This window comes from Schistosoma mansoni, chromosome 1 (genome assembly GCF_000237925.1).
Source record: "Schistosoma mansoni strain Puerto Rico chromosome 1, complete genome".
Classification (NCBI taxonomy): Eukaryota; Metazoa; Platyhelminthes; class Trematoda; order Strigeidida; family Schistosomatidae; genus Schistosoma; species Schistosoma mansoni.
In genome coordinates this window covers 16,445,144-16,463,487 of record NC_031495.1, presented here as the reverse complement: position 1 = coordinate 16,463,487, position 18,344 = coordinate 16,445,144, and the positions used below count along the sequence as shown (strand labels likewise).

Sequence of the window (18,344 nt, the reverse complement as noted above, 5' to 3'; positions counted from 1 at the left end):
CAAGTATACGAAGATCCTAAACTTGTTACGGAACTATTTAATGAACACTTTTGTTCCTCATTAACTGATGAAAAATCACTTAATGATTCAGAACTTATCACAGCATCTGCCTCTGAGATTACTAACGTAGACTTCAATGTACAGAATATCTCTAAGGCAATTAGTACGTTGAAACACTCCTACACTGATGGACCAGATGGTATTCCGGCTAGCATGCCAAAACGTGGAGGCGATTATATGTGTGTTTTATTACTCAAACTATTTGCGATATCACTCTCTACAGCGCATTACCCTACTGCCTGGAAAACTACACACATCATTCCCAAAATTAAAACAGGACCTGAAGCAATTGTTGAAAATTACCGACCCATAAACATAACTTCAGTGGTGTCTAGAGTGATGGAGAAAGTAGTTAAGGCGGCGTTAGTCCAACATGTAATTACTAATAATCTCATCTCGGTCTCCCAACATGGATTTCTTAGGTCCAGATCATGTGATACATGCCTAGTGGACTACATGAATGATATAACTCTGAAACGAGACAATGGATTCCTTGTATCAGTCATATTTTTAGACTTTAAGAAAGCATTTGATAAGGTTCCACACAAACGGCTACTAGCTAAACTACGGTCCTTCGGAATCAACAATCCACTCTATTCATGGTTTGTTTCATTCTTAAAGGAACGTAAACAAATGGTAAAGTACAACGACTGTCTCTCATTACCTAGACCAATAACTAGTGGCGTCATCCAGGGAAGTGTATTAGGCCCACTTTTGTTTTTCATGTATATAAACGATATATGTAACATCATAAAATCTGGGAAACCATACTTATATGCTGATGATCTCAAAATAGTATACAGCTATAAGCCTGAGGTTCTAAGTGAAAGTGTACCCCTGATTCAAGATGATCTCAATAACCTAACTATCTGGAGCAAAAAGTGGCAATTACCATTTAACCTCCACAAATGCGGGATCATGCACTTTGGAAAGCACTCCTATGAACCCCAACTTTACTTAAATAAACGTAAAGTCCAGACACTGAATTCAGCACACGATCTAGGAATAAATTACACAGGAAGCCTAAACTTTAAAGCACACGCCTCCTCTATTATTTCTAAAGCCAGACGTCTAATTGGCTTCATAACGAAAAATTTCTTCACGACAGATGCTAAGCTTACCCTTTACAAAATATGTGTACGACCTTCCCTAGAATACTGCTCTTTTATCTTCTCTGATATGAATACCACTGACAAAATAAGAGTAGAAGATGTTCAAAGACGCTTTACACGCCAACTGCTAGGAAGTGATACCACTCTTGATTACACAAGTAGATGTAAGCACCTCTCTTTAGAACCTTTATGGCACCGTAGGTTAAGGAACAATCTGATATTTCTCTACAAAGCAATAAATGGACTGTCATTCCTAACATCCTGCCCAACTATGATCAATGACCCAGCCTATAGACTAAGAAACAATGCATATACACTATTTACCGAAAAACACCAAAAACAAATGCGTTGTAGGTTTTTTACAGTTCGGTATAGTTTATTGTGGAACAGGTTGCCAATACCTATCCGTAACTGTGACACCTTTACCAAATTTAAAAGGCTAATAACCCTGTTACTAAACTCTAAAGAACTCCACCAACTATTCCCTGAACTCCCTCCTACCAATGAGGCACTTTATTATGGGCCGCCCAATATCTAAACGGAACAAGAATATAACGAACTCCATTGCCGTTAGTATGAATATAGCCAAACTAAAGAAAACATGCTTTATCCTTCCCCACTATTTATTGATTATTAACCATGGCCTTCCGCTCCTAACCCTCATTTTCAGTTTCCGAATCTCTCTAATGGTTAAAACCAAATTATTCTTCCTAAGTGTCATGTCCTTTTATTTTTCTTATTACAAGTAGACAGATAACTCACTAATCTTATGGATGCTGACCAACTGAGGCCGATCAAAAGAAGCTCATATGTCCTAAACTCTTGTGAGTTGTTCAATGTTTTATTTTTCTTACCCTGAAAATTTTACAATATTCTCTTTCATATCCTCTGGTTTGCTATTAGCCCTTACCATCTCTTAACCACATATAATCTGACTTGTCTCTTCTAACCTTTACCATTAGTTATCTTCATAGTAGCACGATATATTAGATGGATATCTAACCCATAATACAAATGCTATTACCATCTGATTTGCTTGTAACATGGAACTTGTAGAGACAGTGTATTCCAAATATGGTCCTTGATTAAAGCAATATTCATATCGAACACAAACGTAAGAGAGCCTAACATCATAAAAGGAGGGAGGGTGGCGTTACTGACCAGCAAACATGATGGTGGGGAGATAACTTCAATCCACCCGTGTCTGTGGGGCGGAACATATTAATTACGGCTCCTTATGTCTAGTGGGATGTCACGAACCAACGGCATTGATGCGAAATTATTCGTGTAAAATACCACTTCGAATCATGTTAAAAGAAGCTGAATTGGTTCCACTTCCTACCGAGTAATCCTAATACAAGCAAACTAGACAATTGGCTAAAAACGAAGCCCACTCTATACCCTATAAAATCTAAGGACAAAAAAAGAGAGTTCAAACAGCTTCTAAAGTAAAGGGAGACAGTCATTGGTATCGGAATACTGTTTTCAGCACTTTATTTTATAATTACACAATTCCATACTTTCTTCTGAACTACTCCAAACAACCAATAAAGGGGAAATAAAGGCGAACAAAGGGGAAATAAAGCGGACGAAAGCGTAAATAGAGGGGAAATGTCGCTTTTTCTCCTGCACGTCGGTTATTTAGGGGAAAATCCGATTTTTCCCCCTTACGTCGTATATTTGGGGGATATTTGTAGACAATTTGTCGTAACGTATAGCATTTGAATGAACTGCAATAAGGAACAACATTTCGCTGAGTATGTCAAAAATAAAGAATTATTACATTATGTTTATGAATATCATCATTATTACTCATGCAATAAAATACGGACACAGGCTTTTGTGTGTGATGCATTTGTACTTACTTTTTCTGTTGTTTAGCTAAGGTGTTCTGACATGGTTGGCCGCCATCACAAAATACTTACACGGTGCAAGTGAATGACGTGCTCTGTCTTTTTAGTTCCTTCTAACTGTTTATGTTGTTAGTCTAATAACATGAGTTTAAGCCAAGTCAGTGAAAGAGCTCGTAGACGTAGGGCAACCGTGAACTTATCAAGAGTCCTCGGGTGTCATAGATCTACTTATGACAGACGTTGGAATAAATTACGTACGGATTATCTGAGGAGACATGATTTGCTTTCGTTTAGTAACTTTGCTATTGAAAGCACAACTACAGGTAACTGACTTTAACACCTATATATGTAGAAACTATGTTAGTTGACAGAGAAAGTAATTGTCATGAGATTCCTACAACTGTATTACCTTCCACAAGCTGTACCAATGAAAGGCTTCTGGAAGATAATGGTACGTGTATGAAGTTTATACGCTAATAAATTTATTATAGGATATTCTACCGTCGATTTGCCCTGTCAAAAGCCCTTGAATCGTAAAGATAAGATGAACAGGATATTAATGCATTTAATGACATCCACCATCTTGGATTGAAGACCAACCTGCTAAGATATGTTGAACGTTGGTTGTGTACTTGTGATTTTGACACTCTGCAATTGTATATCAATGTAGATGGGCTTTCTATGTTAAGGAGCTCCAGTCAACATTTGTGGCCTGTATTAGGAAGGATCGTTACCCCTAGACTTAGTGATGTCTTCATGATAGGGATCTACGGAGGGGATACTAAGCCGGCACAATTCAACGAAATTTCTGCCGATACTATTTCTGAAATAAAAGAAATGACTGAAACGGGTCTACTGAGTGTTAGGTTCAATAAATACATAGCTATTAAGTTAACTGCAGTAATATGTGATGCGCCAGCTCGTCCTGATGTTAGGTACACTGTTGATCACAACGGAAAGGCAGGTTGCGACCGGTGCGTTGTTAATGGTAGACGACTTGATGGAAAGATGACTTTCCCAAACGGTGAATATACGTTAGGAACTGACGACAGTTTCAGGAATCAGACACAATATATTCACCATAAAGGATATTCATTATTCGAAAGTCTACCAATAGACATGATATCAACTTTCCCCTTAGATCCCATGCACATGGTTTACTTAGGTGTCACAAAGAAACTTATGACTCTCTGGATAGAATTAGGACACAAGAGGCTAAAGAACATGAACTCATGTGTAATTAGGACTATAAATAAGTTGATATCTCGGTGCGTAGAAAGTACTCCCTCTGACTTTCAGCGTAAATGTCGAACACTGGACTACGTATCCGTATGGAAGGCGTCAGAGAGGAACTGGGAACTTTGGACGCTTGTCTAGAGCAAAAACACGTGAGGGACAGATTTGTAAGCACACAACATGATTTTTATCCCCCATTCCTATTACAGATGGCCATGTTGACACGTTTAATGGATGATGATCCTAAAACCTCCATGCAATATATTCTGTCCTACATCATGAAACCTGAAATCGCCATTAATTTCACGTTACTGGGTACTTCATCAAAACGAGCGATTCAGAAGTGCAGGTTTTACGGCTGCGTACGAAGTAAGATAAATAAGGTTTTTAAACTTCAGGTGCACTGACTAATCGATTCCTGTCGTCATCTGTCAACGAGAAAGACCTTGCGAAACTATATGACATGGCGACGCAAAGTTATTTCCACGACATGAGAGACAAAGTACAGAAGCGTCATCGACAGAATAAAGAACACGTATGCACGGCCTTAAAGTGATTATTGTTTTTGCATTATCTATAGGTACAGTCTCCCGTGTTCAAGGATATAACCGTAACTTCAGCTTCAAGTACCTTGTTGTGCAAAACCAGTTTCCTAGATTTAGTAACGTTTTTCTTCATCACATTTTAGAATTCACAAGAATTGTTTGACTCTCCATAGTCCAACAGGCCTGGTGGAAAGAATGAATACGTGAAATGCCTGGTCCGTGACAATTACATAAGGAGCATTGATACTCTACCATCTGCCAACTGCTCATAAGTTTGTACATTGATGAACTTTTTGTTTTCAATAAAAATTTGGAAATTATACCATATTTTACGTACTTTACATTATTCGTGTGCTGTGTTGTGGGAATGAAAGCGAACACAGGAGGCGGTTGCGATAAATGCATCAGTGTGTATGTAGTGGAAAAGTAGACAATGTAGCGGATATTTAGGCTAATAATCGGCAAATCGTCGGATATTTAGGGTGAAAATCGGAAATTCCTCGGATATTTAGGGGAAAAGTCGGATATTTAGGGGAGCAATCGGAAATTTAGCGACGTTTGAAAAACAGAGCGACAGAAAGGGGAAATTCCGCCTTATTCCCCCCGGACAGGCGAAAAAGCAGACATTTTGGCGCATTTCCCCTTTATTTACGACTTATTTTCCAATGCATTTTCCGCTTTATTTCCCCGTTGTTCGCCTTTATTTCCCCTTTATTGGTTGTTTGGGACCTTCATTTATACAGTTCTTTATCCACTCATACCTCGCCCACACTTATTTTTCTTTAACACATTAGTATGTTCTTACCTAATAAGTACTTCAGTAACAGACAAATAGACCAAATGGTTATACCTTAACTATTCCTCCATGAATATTGTGTGCTCTGCTTTTCGTCCTTCATTTTTCTTACACCTTTTTCAGCCTCCTGCAGATACTCCACCGAAAACAGATATGGCACGGGTGACTTCGTCCTACACCGTTATTAAAGCTTCCGATATTCTGGAGGGATATAAGTTCGAAACTTCTAGAAGCCCCCAACTTCGCATATATCTATTCTCGACCATCAGTTGTATGTTGCAACGCTACCTCCATAAAGTGCGCCAAGTGTGATATTGACATGTTCCTTACAAAATCCATTTACATTCATATATTATGAAATATCAACCCAGCTGAGTAATTCTCAACAGTGAAAATTGTAACTTCTTTAACAGTTTGATCTTGCCTGTAAACCGGCATGCCTCGTGTAACAAACTGTTATTTGAGAATAAATTATTATCAGCTGTCAGTAAGTATTGAAACACTGTTATTTCCATAACACTCACAGTAGTAATGTGACTATTTCTCACACAGTAAATCCATTTTTTTCTTCCAAACTGACATCTAGGTCCTATTGGATGTACTTTCTTAGTTAGTATCCCCATTCTATGTTTCAGGTAATTGATGGAGGCAAATCACCATTGAGTATCTGCTGCATATTATTATTTACTCCCATTTTCTAATTGTTGTTTTCCAACTGTGAAAATTAAAAGGTTTATATTGTATTCAGTAAGCACACACTTACTTTCCACGGAAGTGACAAGGGTCGCGACATCTTTAACGGGGCTGTCATCGTGTGTTCACTAGGGAGCAAAGCAAGCATGTGGACCAGTGCAAGGTACTAAACACGTTTCCCTTGTTACTAGCACTTCATCAGGTATTTTCGAGGCATTGTGCGCATATCATAAGACATCCGAATTCGCAACTGTGAAATATTATACAGAGTTCCATAATGCGTGTCCATCCACTGACTACTGTAAAGCGCCATGATGGCTAATACATGTTGTAAAAACGCTAGGAGCACATGAACATGTTTCGTTTGACGACACTCATACGTACCCGGGTCTGTAATTTCTTTACGTAAAGATAAATATTCCTTAACAACCTTTAAGTGCCACTTATTATTTGCGAACTAGGTGCCAAAATGTTCGTATTTTATGGATTTCTTACAATGGCTAACTTATCAAGTCAAGATAGAGTCAGATTTACAAATTTATTCAGGAACAATTTCATTGATGAAGAAACATCAAATAAATATTAACATCAGCTCTCTATCAACAACTTTCACATTGATAATACGAAGTTGTTGTTTTTGGTATTTTCTTCTGAAATTAAAGGGCAAAACAAGTAACTTACAACTAGTGTAAAGACGTCAGAGGTATTCGGAGTTTAACGACACCTTTATGATCGAAGAATATGAGCCCAGTCTAATCATAAGTCAAAGGTAAAGACGTTCAAAAACATATTTGAATAGCTATCAATATATTGAGAAGTATTTGGTCTAAGCTGGAAAGCTTTTGCCAGGGACGCTTAGCACGGTGTACTCACTCGTGATCTGATACGGATGCGTGATCAAGAGCCTTCGGTTGGGCGTATCTAATGAAAATACCAAGGTTACAATAACTGTCGAAGACTTACGGAGCTATTTATTCTAGGGCTTCGTTAGCCGCTACAAGTGGAAGTGGTTGTGAAACAAAAGTTAATATTCAGCCTGCCATCTGGAAACTGTGGAGAAGTTGACGTTGGTACTGCCTTCCGTAAACAGCTCAATAGTCACATGACTTTACTGGCGAAACAGGCGAAAGTATTCGTTCAAAGCTATCTCATTCCTGATGAAAAATTATTGATGGATTTCGTAAACAATATGGAGTTATCAGAAAAAAATTTCACCAAGTTTCTCTTACTATTCTCATAACACTAATAGATAAAAGATCAGTGAACGTACATATGTGCGTGAAATAAGTAGACAGGTTGGTTAAATTAGTGTTTCTAAGCAAAGAAGAATTTACACAACTGTGATCTACCAACATCTTAGTGCATATTAGTCAAATATTAGGTCAGCACCGACAACCTATACAAGGCATAGTATGTGCTAAATACCCTAATAAACAACCATTATTCCTTTGTTTCCACTTATGTATTCTAATGCACTTGTATCTCGTTTCACGGCAAGATATACAAAAAGTTTTGTCGTCTGATGTAATAACGCCACCTGTAGCTAAACAGATTTTCAATGTTGGTCCACAACCAATTGCACTTAATTAAGACGTATCACATCCCAATTTCAGGACTACAGAATCTTATACTGATGGTTTTCTGGTTTGGAAGCTTAAGCACGCTAACGGAAATAAAAGTTTGAGCGATTCTAGTTACTGGACTTGTGAATTTATCACCCCCTTCAAGTACTGTTATAATGTTAACTGAACTGAATTATACGACAACCAGGTAGGCGAAACTAAGGAGGTATCGTGATTATTGCTTTGTTTGAACAGAAATAACACTTGAAATAGTCGTTCATAAATAATTAGACCTTAAACCCCTAATTCTAACTATAGGCTAACAACAAAAATTTTTTTTAACAGACTAATATGAATTACCTAAAAGAAGAACGATATTATTTCAAGACTGAAAACTGCAGTCAATAAAGCATTAAAACGCGGTTTGCAGCACAACTTCCAGAAATAAACCCTTCTCTATCATTCCCTGACCGTCCGTTTTAAAACAACTACGACCATTATTAAGCCTTCTATGACTTAGCACATCAACCCACCATGTAGTGCACGTGTCCGGTGTAACGCAGTCTGGCACGGTGAATAAGAATCGCAATCACAGCGAAATTCACAGCATGATCTACTTTTTTAACAAAAATTACACCATTATATGGCAAATTCATTGACTACATGGATATGAACATGACCATTATTACTGCCTACGGTACAGGTAACGTGAAAAAATAGAGTATAACTCCACTCGTCAACTCGAAGTACATTTTAAATACAAGCTTAAAGTATTTTAATCGGAAAACTGAAAAGGTGTGATCTTTGAACTTCGTACTGAGCATAGTTTCATGATTCTACGTCTCTCAGAATAAAATGTCGTCTATAGTTCTACAACACGGCGTCTGCTAGATACCGAACTTAAAAATGACACTGTGAAAACACTTTATTCAGTCAGTGAATGGCCTCTTTTACTCGACAAGAGTTCGATGAAGCCATAACAGGCGAAGGGCCCTAAACTGACCTTATTGCCAGTAAAGTGTCAGCACTAAACTTCGGCTGCCCTAGTAAAAGAAACAATTTAACCACTTTAATCTTTTTTTTCATCTATCTGTGATTAACAAATAGTGAGCACAACCTGAAAATCTCTTTTTCGTTCCTAAGCTTCCTTCATTTTTTATCATATTTTATAACAATTTAATTCAATGTATTCTAGAATAGTAACCTTCCATAGTTATAAAAACCTATCAACACTGAAGTTTTAGACTATTTCTTGACCACATCGCCATCATATAGATGTGGAAAAATCTAGTTAATTCTGTAGACCAATGTATTCAAAACAAGGAACCACAACTTAACTGATGCCGTTTACAAAATATTGGGTATTGAATAAGTTTCACAACCGTGCATACTTCAAAACCTCAAGGCTGTGTGGTAATGCGTATTGCTTTCGATTTTGTTAAATTTATTTACTAATCTCTGCATTAACATCATGTCAAAATTGCTGGTACTGGTACTTTATCCTCCATGTTTTCTGCCAAGCTTGTAGAATTCCTCACCATATACGACATACGAAGTAGTTTTTCCACTCAAAATAATCCAGTTCGGCGTATTTCTTTCGTAGTGAAAATTAATCATTTGTTACCTAACATTGTCTACACTCACCATAGTCACTTTTAAAACGTCAAACAAATTGACCATAGTGGAATTTAAAACATATACGACGATTATTTTGTCAAATAAAACCGTAGTAGTCGTACTGTATCCAATCGAACTTGTTTCATTAACAGTACAAAAGCCTCCATCTTATGTGTAATTGAAATCTTCAACACAATAAGTATCCTGATTCGTACGTGCTCACCATCAATTTGTCCATACTGTTCGTCGGGATTGCTCTAAATATCTGACCCCTGCAGATATTAATACTGATAAATTAACTCATAATTACTGTTGTACTGTGATGCGTTATGGATTTGACCGTAAACCATTGGTGTTGAGCTTTTTTGATTCATGTGTGTGACTAAACCTTAATTTTTACTGTAACTTCAACGAATGTTGCTCTTTCAATTGCTCAAAAATCGATACTTAGATGTAAAAAAAATCATAAATCTTGGGCGTGTCTTTCAAAAATAAAGTTTTTTTTATCATTTCATAAAGACGAAAATGTGTACGTAGACATTATCTTGCCGAGGCTTCTGTATGGTATTTAGTTAAGCGTCCAAATATTTGATCACTACTAAATCATTTTTAAACTTGCAGTTATTTTCACTCCTGGCAGAAAAATTGCAAAATTTAGCCGAGTATTTAACAATGTAAACTAACGAAAAAGATCAAGACTACTATTTTAGCAGAATTCGGAAAAAACCCCATAGGACTTACTAAAACGGGTACAGAAAGAAACAGCACCAGTTGAATCTCTCACAAAAGACTGATGTAAACAAAAAGATTTCTTTTTGAGTCTTATCGTCGGGGCCCAATTTTTCTATTATCACTGACGCTGTTGCTACCTCTACTATTTCAAGATTCGACCTGAAAACTCCACTTCTCTGTGCTAACGGTGTGTCGTGACTTGAACCGATGTACATATGTACGGGTTCTACGGTATGACTGACCGACTGAAATAAAATATTAGACTTTGGTTAAGTGAATTAAGGTTTATCCATCTGCAAACGATTACATGAACTTTCCAACCCCGATGTTAGATTTGGGACAGATTCATCAAGTGTCGTAGAACGTCCGGGTTCCATATTCATTTAGAAGGCATTCTAAACTTAATCTTACGCCACAGGATATCGTACTTATACGTTAAAAATGTTACGTCAGAGATACTCTGTGTTCAAATTGTTTCATGTTGTGAAGCTAAATGTTCTGTTTTACACACTTTATTAGTTCATTAACTCAAATTTCATAGCATCTTTCTTTTCAGTTCTTAACTTACACTTATTTACCTTTCAGATGATGAGCATTTGAAAACTAATGGATGAAAATTTAGAAAATTTCTCTAATGCTGACTTCGATGCTAGATTGTTTGTCTCTTACATCATTGGTACTAATAAAGTTTCAAACGTTCTATGTACTATAGATAATCGAATAAGAGAGTACGTAGATACATAATAAATTATTTAGTTTTATATAACTCAAAATGTATTATGTCTACTCTTAATAAAACTTTCGGAAATGAAAAAACTACTTGGTTTAATTATCGCAAAGGTAGATTTAACAATTTGTTCAGAAATGTTCAGAGGTGGTCTAAGAGACTGTATAAACATATCCTTGAAAGATGCCAATAAATTTTTACATCAGCTGATTGTGTAGTTAATGCAACCATTTCATCATATTTTCTGAGCTATAGGAAATGCCATCCAACGTTTTAGTGACTTAGAGAACCAATAAACTATAGTTTTTGATTTCTTCGAAAAAAACATGTTTTAATACAAATATTTACATTTTCTGTGAAACAGTTGGTCACGAAATCCAACAGTATAATTAAGATGTTTGAATTGGCGTTATCATATGGACTCACAGCCTCGTTCGATTTTAACGGGGTTCAAATAACTTCTAAAAATCGTCTTCATTGTTGTGACACTAATTGAAAATGAAACTTCCCAGCTTAATCTATTTGTGTCCTAAAGTGTTGTGTGTACAGTAAAATTCAAATCCCGCCCACCACATACTCCAGTTTTTTGTTATATTGTTAGCTTGCCTCTTATCTTTAAAACCGCTCTAAAATGGTTTTATCAGTTAACAAGTAGAAGATTTTTATTAGATTACATCATATTTGGAATTTATGCTTAACTGTTGTTAAAGGACCTCTGCATTTTAATGTAAATCTGAATTTAATGACCTTTCAGAGTGCTTAGATTGAGTACAAAACAACGAAACCATTAAACTCAGTATTTTTAGAAGTTTTCCTTTCGTTTAAACCTGAAACAGCAACTTTAAATAGAAATTATTAGGATTAAGTGATTTCCAGTTTTCTGATGCCACTATTTTGACTCACTGAGAATCGAACCGTTTGTAGGCTAATACTCTGCCCGTAGTGTTGAGAAACGTTTTTTTGTAAGATAGTCCCATTTCAAAAGTTGTGAATTTTAACTGTCAATAGGTATCTGTCAGCACAAAACTAAGTTTTGAGGTTTCTTGTTAATTTTATTTCATAGGAAATTAGAATTTTGCGGTTCAATAATATTAACACTTCCTGAACACTCCAATTCCACCAGGTTAAAATAGTTAAAATACGACTTTTGGGATCTTGATACTATACTTATAAAGCAGTCCGTCACGAGTAATTGTCCTTGAATCCTTGACGTTTCTTAAATACAGTAATCTTTTTCTCTTTTTTCAAAAAATCAGTGTATCGATATTCCATTTTAGAACGCGCAAAATTTCATTTTATTCATATCACTTCATTTATGACACTTCGATTGTGTAAAGCTTGTTTAAATATAAAAATTGGTATGTAGATGCGATCACTATTTGTGAAATTAAATTACTTCATTCTTGTTCTTTCCTAAACAAGTTTTGTCACTTTTCTTTTTGAACTTATGTGCGCATTATGTTGCTTATTTTTTTATTATTCACAGGTTAGCTACTCTGATTTATCAGCATGTAGCTGATAACCACGTCGATCTGTTTAAAAGAGCCTCTGACATTGATAATTTGCAAAATGTTTTGCAGGCAGTTGAAGATAAAATACGAAACTTGTCAATTTCTTTATCAAAAGTTAAAAAGAAGATAGATACTCCACATGAAACGTTATCTACAAATGTAACTCATTTTAAAAATCTACACACTACTTGTGCTGTTCTTCGTAATATATCTCGAATAGCAACACTAATGAAACGAATTCAAAGTGAGTATTTTACTCTTCGTATAACATTATCATTATCACCATTATCTTAAAATAGGTAGGTCTAAAGATTTATGTCAATGTGCAATGTATGTGAATGAGTTAGACTTCATTTTTAATAGTATGGAATGGGAAGGAATTCATGTATTGGAGTCCTATAATCGCGCATTAGTTCAAGTTCGAGAGAGTATGGTGTCACAAGCATGGAGCCTAATCAATTCATCTTATGAGTTGTCAGATCAAACTCAATTAGCTACAGGGTTACAGGTAAGTTGTTTCTTTCTTTTGTTCCCCCTTATTATATTAACTTTTCTAAGCAAATATGAAAGATTAGTACGTAAGTTTAACGATCCCTAAATACAACAACATAGCCACACCTGGTATTAGGTCAGTCCAACAGGTCCCATTTTGTAGTGTTTTGTAGCTTACAACACAATTTTCACGTCAGATTCCATTGAAAATGTTGTTTGTGTTAGTAGACATTACTATGCAGTATCTTGCATTTTAGATTAGATTCTATATGGTGAGTCCCGACCGTTGCTGCTACCTTGACGTGGTGGTCGGGCTTGCCTATCGTGATGATTCAATCGAGCTATACTGGCTGGAACAATCGTTCCTCAAGGTCCTACCATGCCAGGCAGGTCGTTTGAAGAGCGGTGAGACTAAAAGCAGCAGACCCAAGGTCCGAAGGCGAAGTCGTACTGCTGACTGTACAGAGGTGTGACAGCAGTAAGGTGTTTCCTTCAGACAACCAGCATGACAGCGATGCTGCCTTCCCACAAGGAGGGGTGGGGTTAGAAAAGGTCGACCCTAAAAATGCACACCTCGCCTTATCCCACGGATATCCGTCTCCGGCGGTAAGGTCCTTTGAAGAACGGAGCTAACACAAAAACTACCCACAAAAAGGTCGTGTGTGACCGACCTCAAGCAGTTGTCCCTTGGGCACTGCGGTCACGCTCTCAGGTCATTAAGACCACTTCTAACCCAATTTCCTTTTCAGGTACCCCTAGAAAAACCCTTCAACGGTGTGGGCAACCGGGAAGTGATAACTGCCCTCATACCTCTAACAGCACTCAAGACCACTGTATTCATAATCAATCTCCTTCTTCAATTCCTACTATTCCTTCTACCTTGACTTTCAACACTAAACTTCCTCTCTCGGTTTCCTCCTCAAGTGTCACCATGGCCAACGATTCTAGTGCGCGAAACGCTGTCCCAGGTCTACTAAAACCTCGCTCCAAACTACACATTGGAGCCTTCAACGTACGTACTTTAAGTCAAATCGGTCAACAGGCCTCCTTAGCTAAAACCCTAGAATCTCGTACCATTGATGTATGCTGTGTCTCCGAAACACGCATACAGGATCCCAGTGTGGTCATTCACTTGACCTCACCTCGCCAAAATGGACAGCCAACGAAACACACCCTCCGTGTATCTGGCGACCCGTTGGCTAGTTCTCGTGGACTTGCAGGTGTAGGCATAGCACTAAGTACAAGGGCAAAACAGGCACTATTAGAATGGATCCCCGTTAACAGTCGCCTGTGTGCTGTCCGGCTAAATGGCTCCGTAAGAACTCGGAAGGATAGGGACACACATCGTTGCCTTTTCGTCGTTTCTGCCTACGCTCCCACTGACTGCAGCCATGATGAAGTAAAAGATGACTTCTACAGAAAACTCTCTGAGCTTCTTCAGAAAGCTAAGCGCTCAGACATAGTAGTCGTAGCGGGCGACTTTAATGCCCAGGTAGACAGCTTAAATCAAACAGAAAGACATTTAGGTGGGTGTTTTAGTATTCCGGCTCAACGAACCGATAATGGTGATCGTCTGTTGCAACTATGCTCAGACAATCGTTTATTTTTAGCAAGCACTAATTTTAAGCATAAGGAGAGACATCGTCTAACATGGCGACCACCTGCACCAAACCAACGATGGACTCAAATAGACCATATTGTCATCAGTCATCGTTGGAGAGGCTCAATAGAAGATTGTCGCTCGTATTGGAATACTTGTTTAGACTCTGATCACGCTTTAATACGAGCGCGCATTTGTCTGCGCCTCAATGGACGCAGGAAAAGTACACTAAGAAGACCCATTAGGATTGAACTGGAGGACGAGAAAGCCAAATGCGAATTCCAGAAACAACTGAGTTCACATCTAGGCAGTTCTGTAAACGAGACTGATCCAGATGCTGCTTGGAAAGACACACGAACAGCTGTGGAAACAGCAGTAACATCTATTAGTTATTTAAACCATAGGGCTCCAAAAAACCAATGGATTTCTTCCAAGTCTATTTCACTGATGGATTCGCGTAAACTCATCCCATCAGGCTCTGAACACGACGAAGAGCGTAAACAAATTAGATCTAGGTTAACTAAAAGTCTAAGGAACGATAGTGAGCAGTGGTGGGCAACGAAAGCAAAGGAGATGGAAAAGGCAGCGGCTGTAGGCAACACCAGGCAACTATTCAGACTAATAAAGGAAACCGGAATTAAGAAGTCAAGTGTAAGTGAGACAATCTCGGAAAAAGACGGAACCCTTATCTGCTCTCAACCTAAACGTTTAGAACGATGGGCGGAACACTTTAAGGAGCAGTTTAGCTGGCCTTCAGCTACTGCACAACTACCCACTATTCCCAGAAAACCTGAATGGAACATTGAAGTAGGCCCCCCGACCCTACTTGAAGTTCAGAAGGCTATAAGTAATCTGAAACGAGGAAGAGCAGCTGGTCCAGATGGATTGGCTCCAGAGGTCTTTAAATATGGTGGTCCAATTTTAGCGATTAGGTTGACTAATATTCTGGTTAAAATCTGGGAGACGGACGTAATCTCATCTGACTGGTCACAATCTCTGATTGTCCCAATACATAAGAAGGGGCCAAAATCATCCTGTGACAACCATAGAGGGATTAGTCTGACTAACATAGTATCTAAAATACTAGCCTCAATAATTATCGGGCGTCTAACTAAGACTCGTGCTCTGCAAACACGAGAAAATCAGGCTGGCTTCAGACCTGGTCGTGGCTGTATCGACCACATATTCACCATTCGTCAAGTTTTAGAGCACAGACATGCTTATCGGCGTCCGACAATGATAGTTTTTCTTGACTTGAAAGCAGCATTTGACTCTGTAGACCGAGAGGTTCTGTGGCAGTGTCTGTCATTGAAAGGTGTACCTCAGAATTACATAAACCTTGTGAAGGCTCTTTACTCGAACACTACCAGTCGAGTGAGAGCTTATGGCGAACTGTCATATGATTTTACAACCTCAAGTGGTGTCCGGCAGGGTTGTCCACTATCTCCAATTCTGTTTAACTTCATCATAGACCTACTGCTGGAAATAACGCTCCCGTCGACTGAATTTTCAGGAATTGACCTCCTACCAGGAGGTCCACTTATCGACATAGAATACGCAGATGATATGGTCTTGTTTGGTGAAGACACTGATAAAATGCAGAGTCTTTTAGTAGCACTGAGTAACAATGCAAGGATGTTTGGGACTCATTTCTCTGCCTCTAAATGTAAATTGTTACTCCAGGACTGGCCTGCGTCAACACCTGAACAAAGGATAGGATGTGAAGTAGTCGAACGTGTCGACAACTTCACTTATCTTGGAAGTCTGATCAGCCCTAATGGGTTGGGGTCTGACGAAATCTCTCCACCGATTCAGAAAGCTCGTTTGGCTTTTTCCAAATTACCTCACCTATGGAGAAGACGAGATATCCGTCTATCAATTAAGGGACGAGTATACTGCGCAGTAGTTCGCTCTGTTCTACTTTACGGCTGCGAAACATGGCCATTAAGAGTAGAAGATACTCGTAGGTTACTAGTATTTGACCACAGATGTCTTAGAAATATTGCTCGCATCTGCTAGGATCATCGGGTAAGTAATAGTGAGGTTCGACGCAGGGTATTAGGGAATGATGGTAAATCAGTTGATGAGGTCATGAATCTTCATAGACTGAGATGGTTGGGCCACGTGTTACGTATGCCTGAACATCGATTACCACGACGCGCAATGTTGACTAGTGTAGGGGATAGTTGGAAAAGAGTTAGGGGCGGCCAAACCAAAACATGGCACCAGTGCTTGAGGTCACTGACTTGTAGCCTGAGCCATGTTGGTAGATGCAGACTACCTGGTCGGGGTCCGCGTGACTATCGTAACCAATGGTTGGAGACTCTAGGTGACATGGCTCAGAATCGATCACAATGGCGTAGGTGTATACACTCTTTGTCTTCCCTTAAACCTTGAGATTAAAATTGCTTCATAACTTTTTTCCTTCCTATACTATATCCTTATATACAACCTTTCTTTATATACTACCACCACTAAATTAACTATTTCTATGAATCCGGTGTTCATCTTGTTGTGCTAACGAGGTATGGCAACTTGGACCGATGCATAAATGTGCCTGGTCCTACGTTATCGCTGACTGACTGACTGATATGGTGAGTAAGAGGGTCTTTATCTTAATATTCAACAAAACATGATTTCTACTTCCATACCTTAACAATCTTTCTGTTGAGTTGCTGACAACAGCTATCCATAGTTAAACGTTTTAGTATATCCTTATTAGTAATAGTGTTGAGTTTTCAATGCATACTTTCAAGAAATAAGTTATTCAGTGTGTTAATAATTTCACTATTATCTCACTTTCCTTAAAGGATAAACTAATCTAACGATATGTGGTTATATGTCATTGACTTAACCATTAGTTCGTTAATTGTATTCGGATAAGCTTAAAGAATTCTAACAAACATATTGTTTGCGAAAGACTGGTTTACGTTTCTCTACAAAACTTTGTATTTCAATCATCGCAATAAAACTGTTGATTTAAATATATTGTTTACTTTTTATTGTCCATTGATTTACTATGGGCTTATTTTCAATTTAAAGTCGCATTAAAGTTTCAGTCCAGTCCCATTTTGAAATGTCATGCTTTAAGCTTTACACGCTATAGCTCTTACTTACAGTGTATACAATATAACTTTGTTGATTTTTGTTTAAACTTATCTAAACGTTTTATGATTTGCTTTTCGAAAAAAAGTATTCTGTTATGAGAAAATATTATTTGCTAGGATCCACAAAAGAAATTACTATTTTTAACAATAAGTAGTGAAGTGTCCAGGAAAATACTCGACCATCCTGATGGGAGATCTAAACGCCAAAGTCTGAATGAACAAAACTGTATATGAAGATATCATGAGACAACATGGACTGGAGTAATTAGAAGAAAGAAACGAGAATGGCGAGAGATTCACAAATCTATGTGCATTAAACAAATTTGTTATAGATGACAATATTCCCACACAAAAGCATTCACAAAGCTAGGTGGGTCTAACCGGATCACACTACAGAGAATCAGATCGATCATATTTGCATCATTAGAAAATTCAGAAGATCGGTGAAGAACATGAGAACCAAAAGAAGAGATGACATAACTTCAGGTCACCACTTGCTGGTTGCCAAGATTAAACTGAAGCTAAAGAAGCACTGGACAAAAGGACAAACAGCATCACAAAGATCCAATACAGCCTTCCTTCGACATACTGACAAACTCAATGAGTTCAGGATAACTCAACAACAGGTTCATAGCATTATAGGATCTAACTTCAACGTGTCATGATATCCTGGGTCGCAATTAGCATCATCATAAGCAATA

The 18,344-nt window shown here is 37.9% G+C and overlaps 3 protein-coding genes across 3 annotated transcripts in view; 2 read left to right on the top strand and 1 right to left on the bottom strand.

Annotated features, from left to right (window-relative positions):
- Smp_133140 (hypothetical protein) overlaps positions 1-18,344 on the bottom strand; it is a gene marked incomplete at both ends in the record, with an annotated part of 52,191 nt that overhangs the window by 30,938 nt on the left and 2,909 nt on the right. The window lies entirely within an intron of this gene.
- Positions 3,168-6,610, top strand: Smp_101840 (hypothetical protein; the record flags this gene model as incomplete). The annotated part of the gene is made up of 3 exons (XM_018793449.1): positions 3,168-3,348; positions 3,696-4,049; positions 6,498-6,610. The coding sequence occupies 3 exons, from the start codon at positions 3,168-3,170 to the stop codon at positions 6,608-6,610; spliced, it is 648 nt and encodes a 215-aa protein (XP_018647961.1).
- Positions 10,813-12,738, top strand: Smp_178720 (hypothetical protein; the record flags this gene model as incomplete). Its single annotated transcript, XM_018793448.1, has 2 exons — positions 10,813-10,934; positions 12,420-12,738. 2 exons carry the CDS (start codon positions 10,813-10,815, stop codon positions 12,736-12,738), a joined length of 441 nt encoding a protein of 146 aa, XP_018647960.1.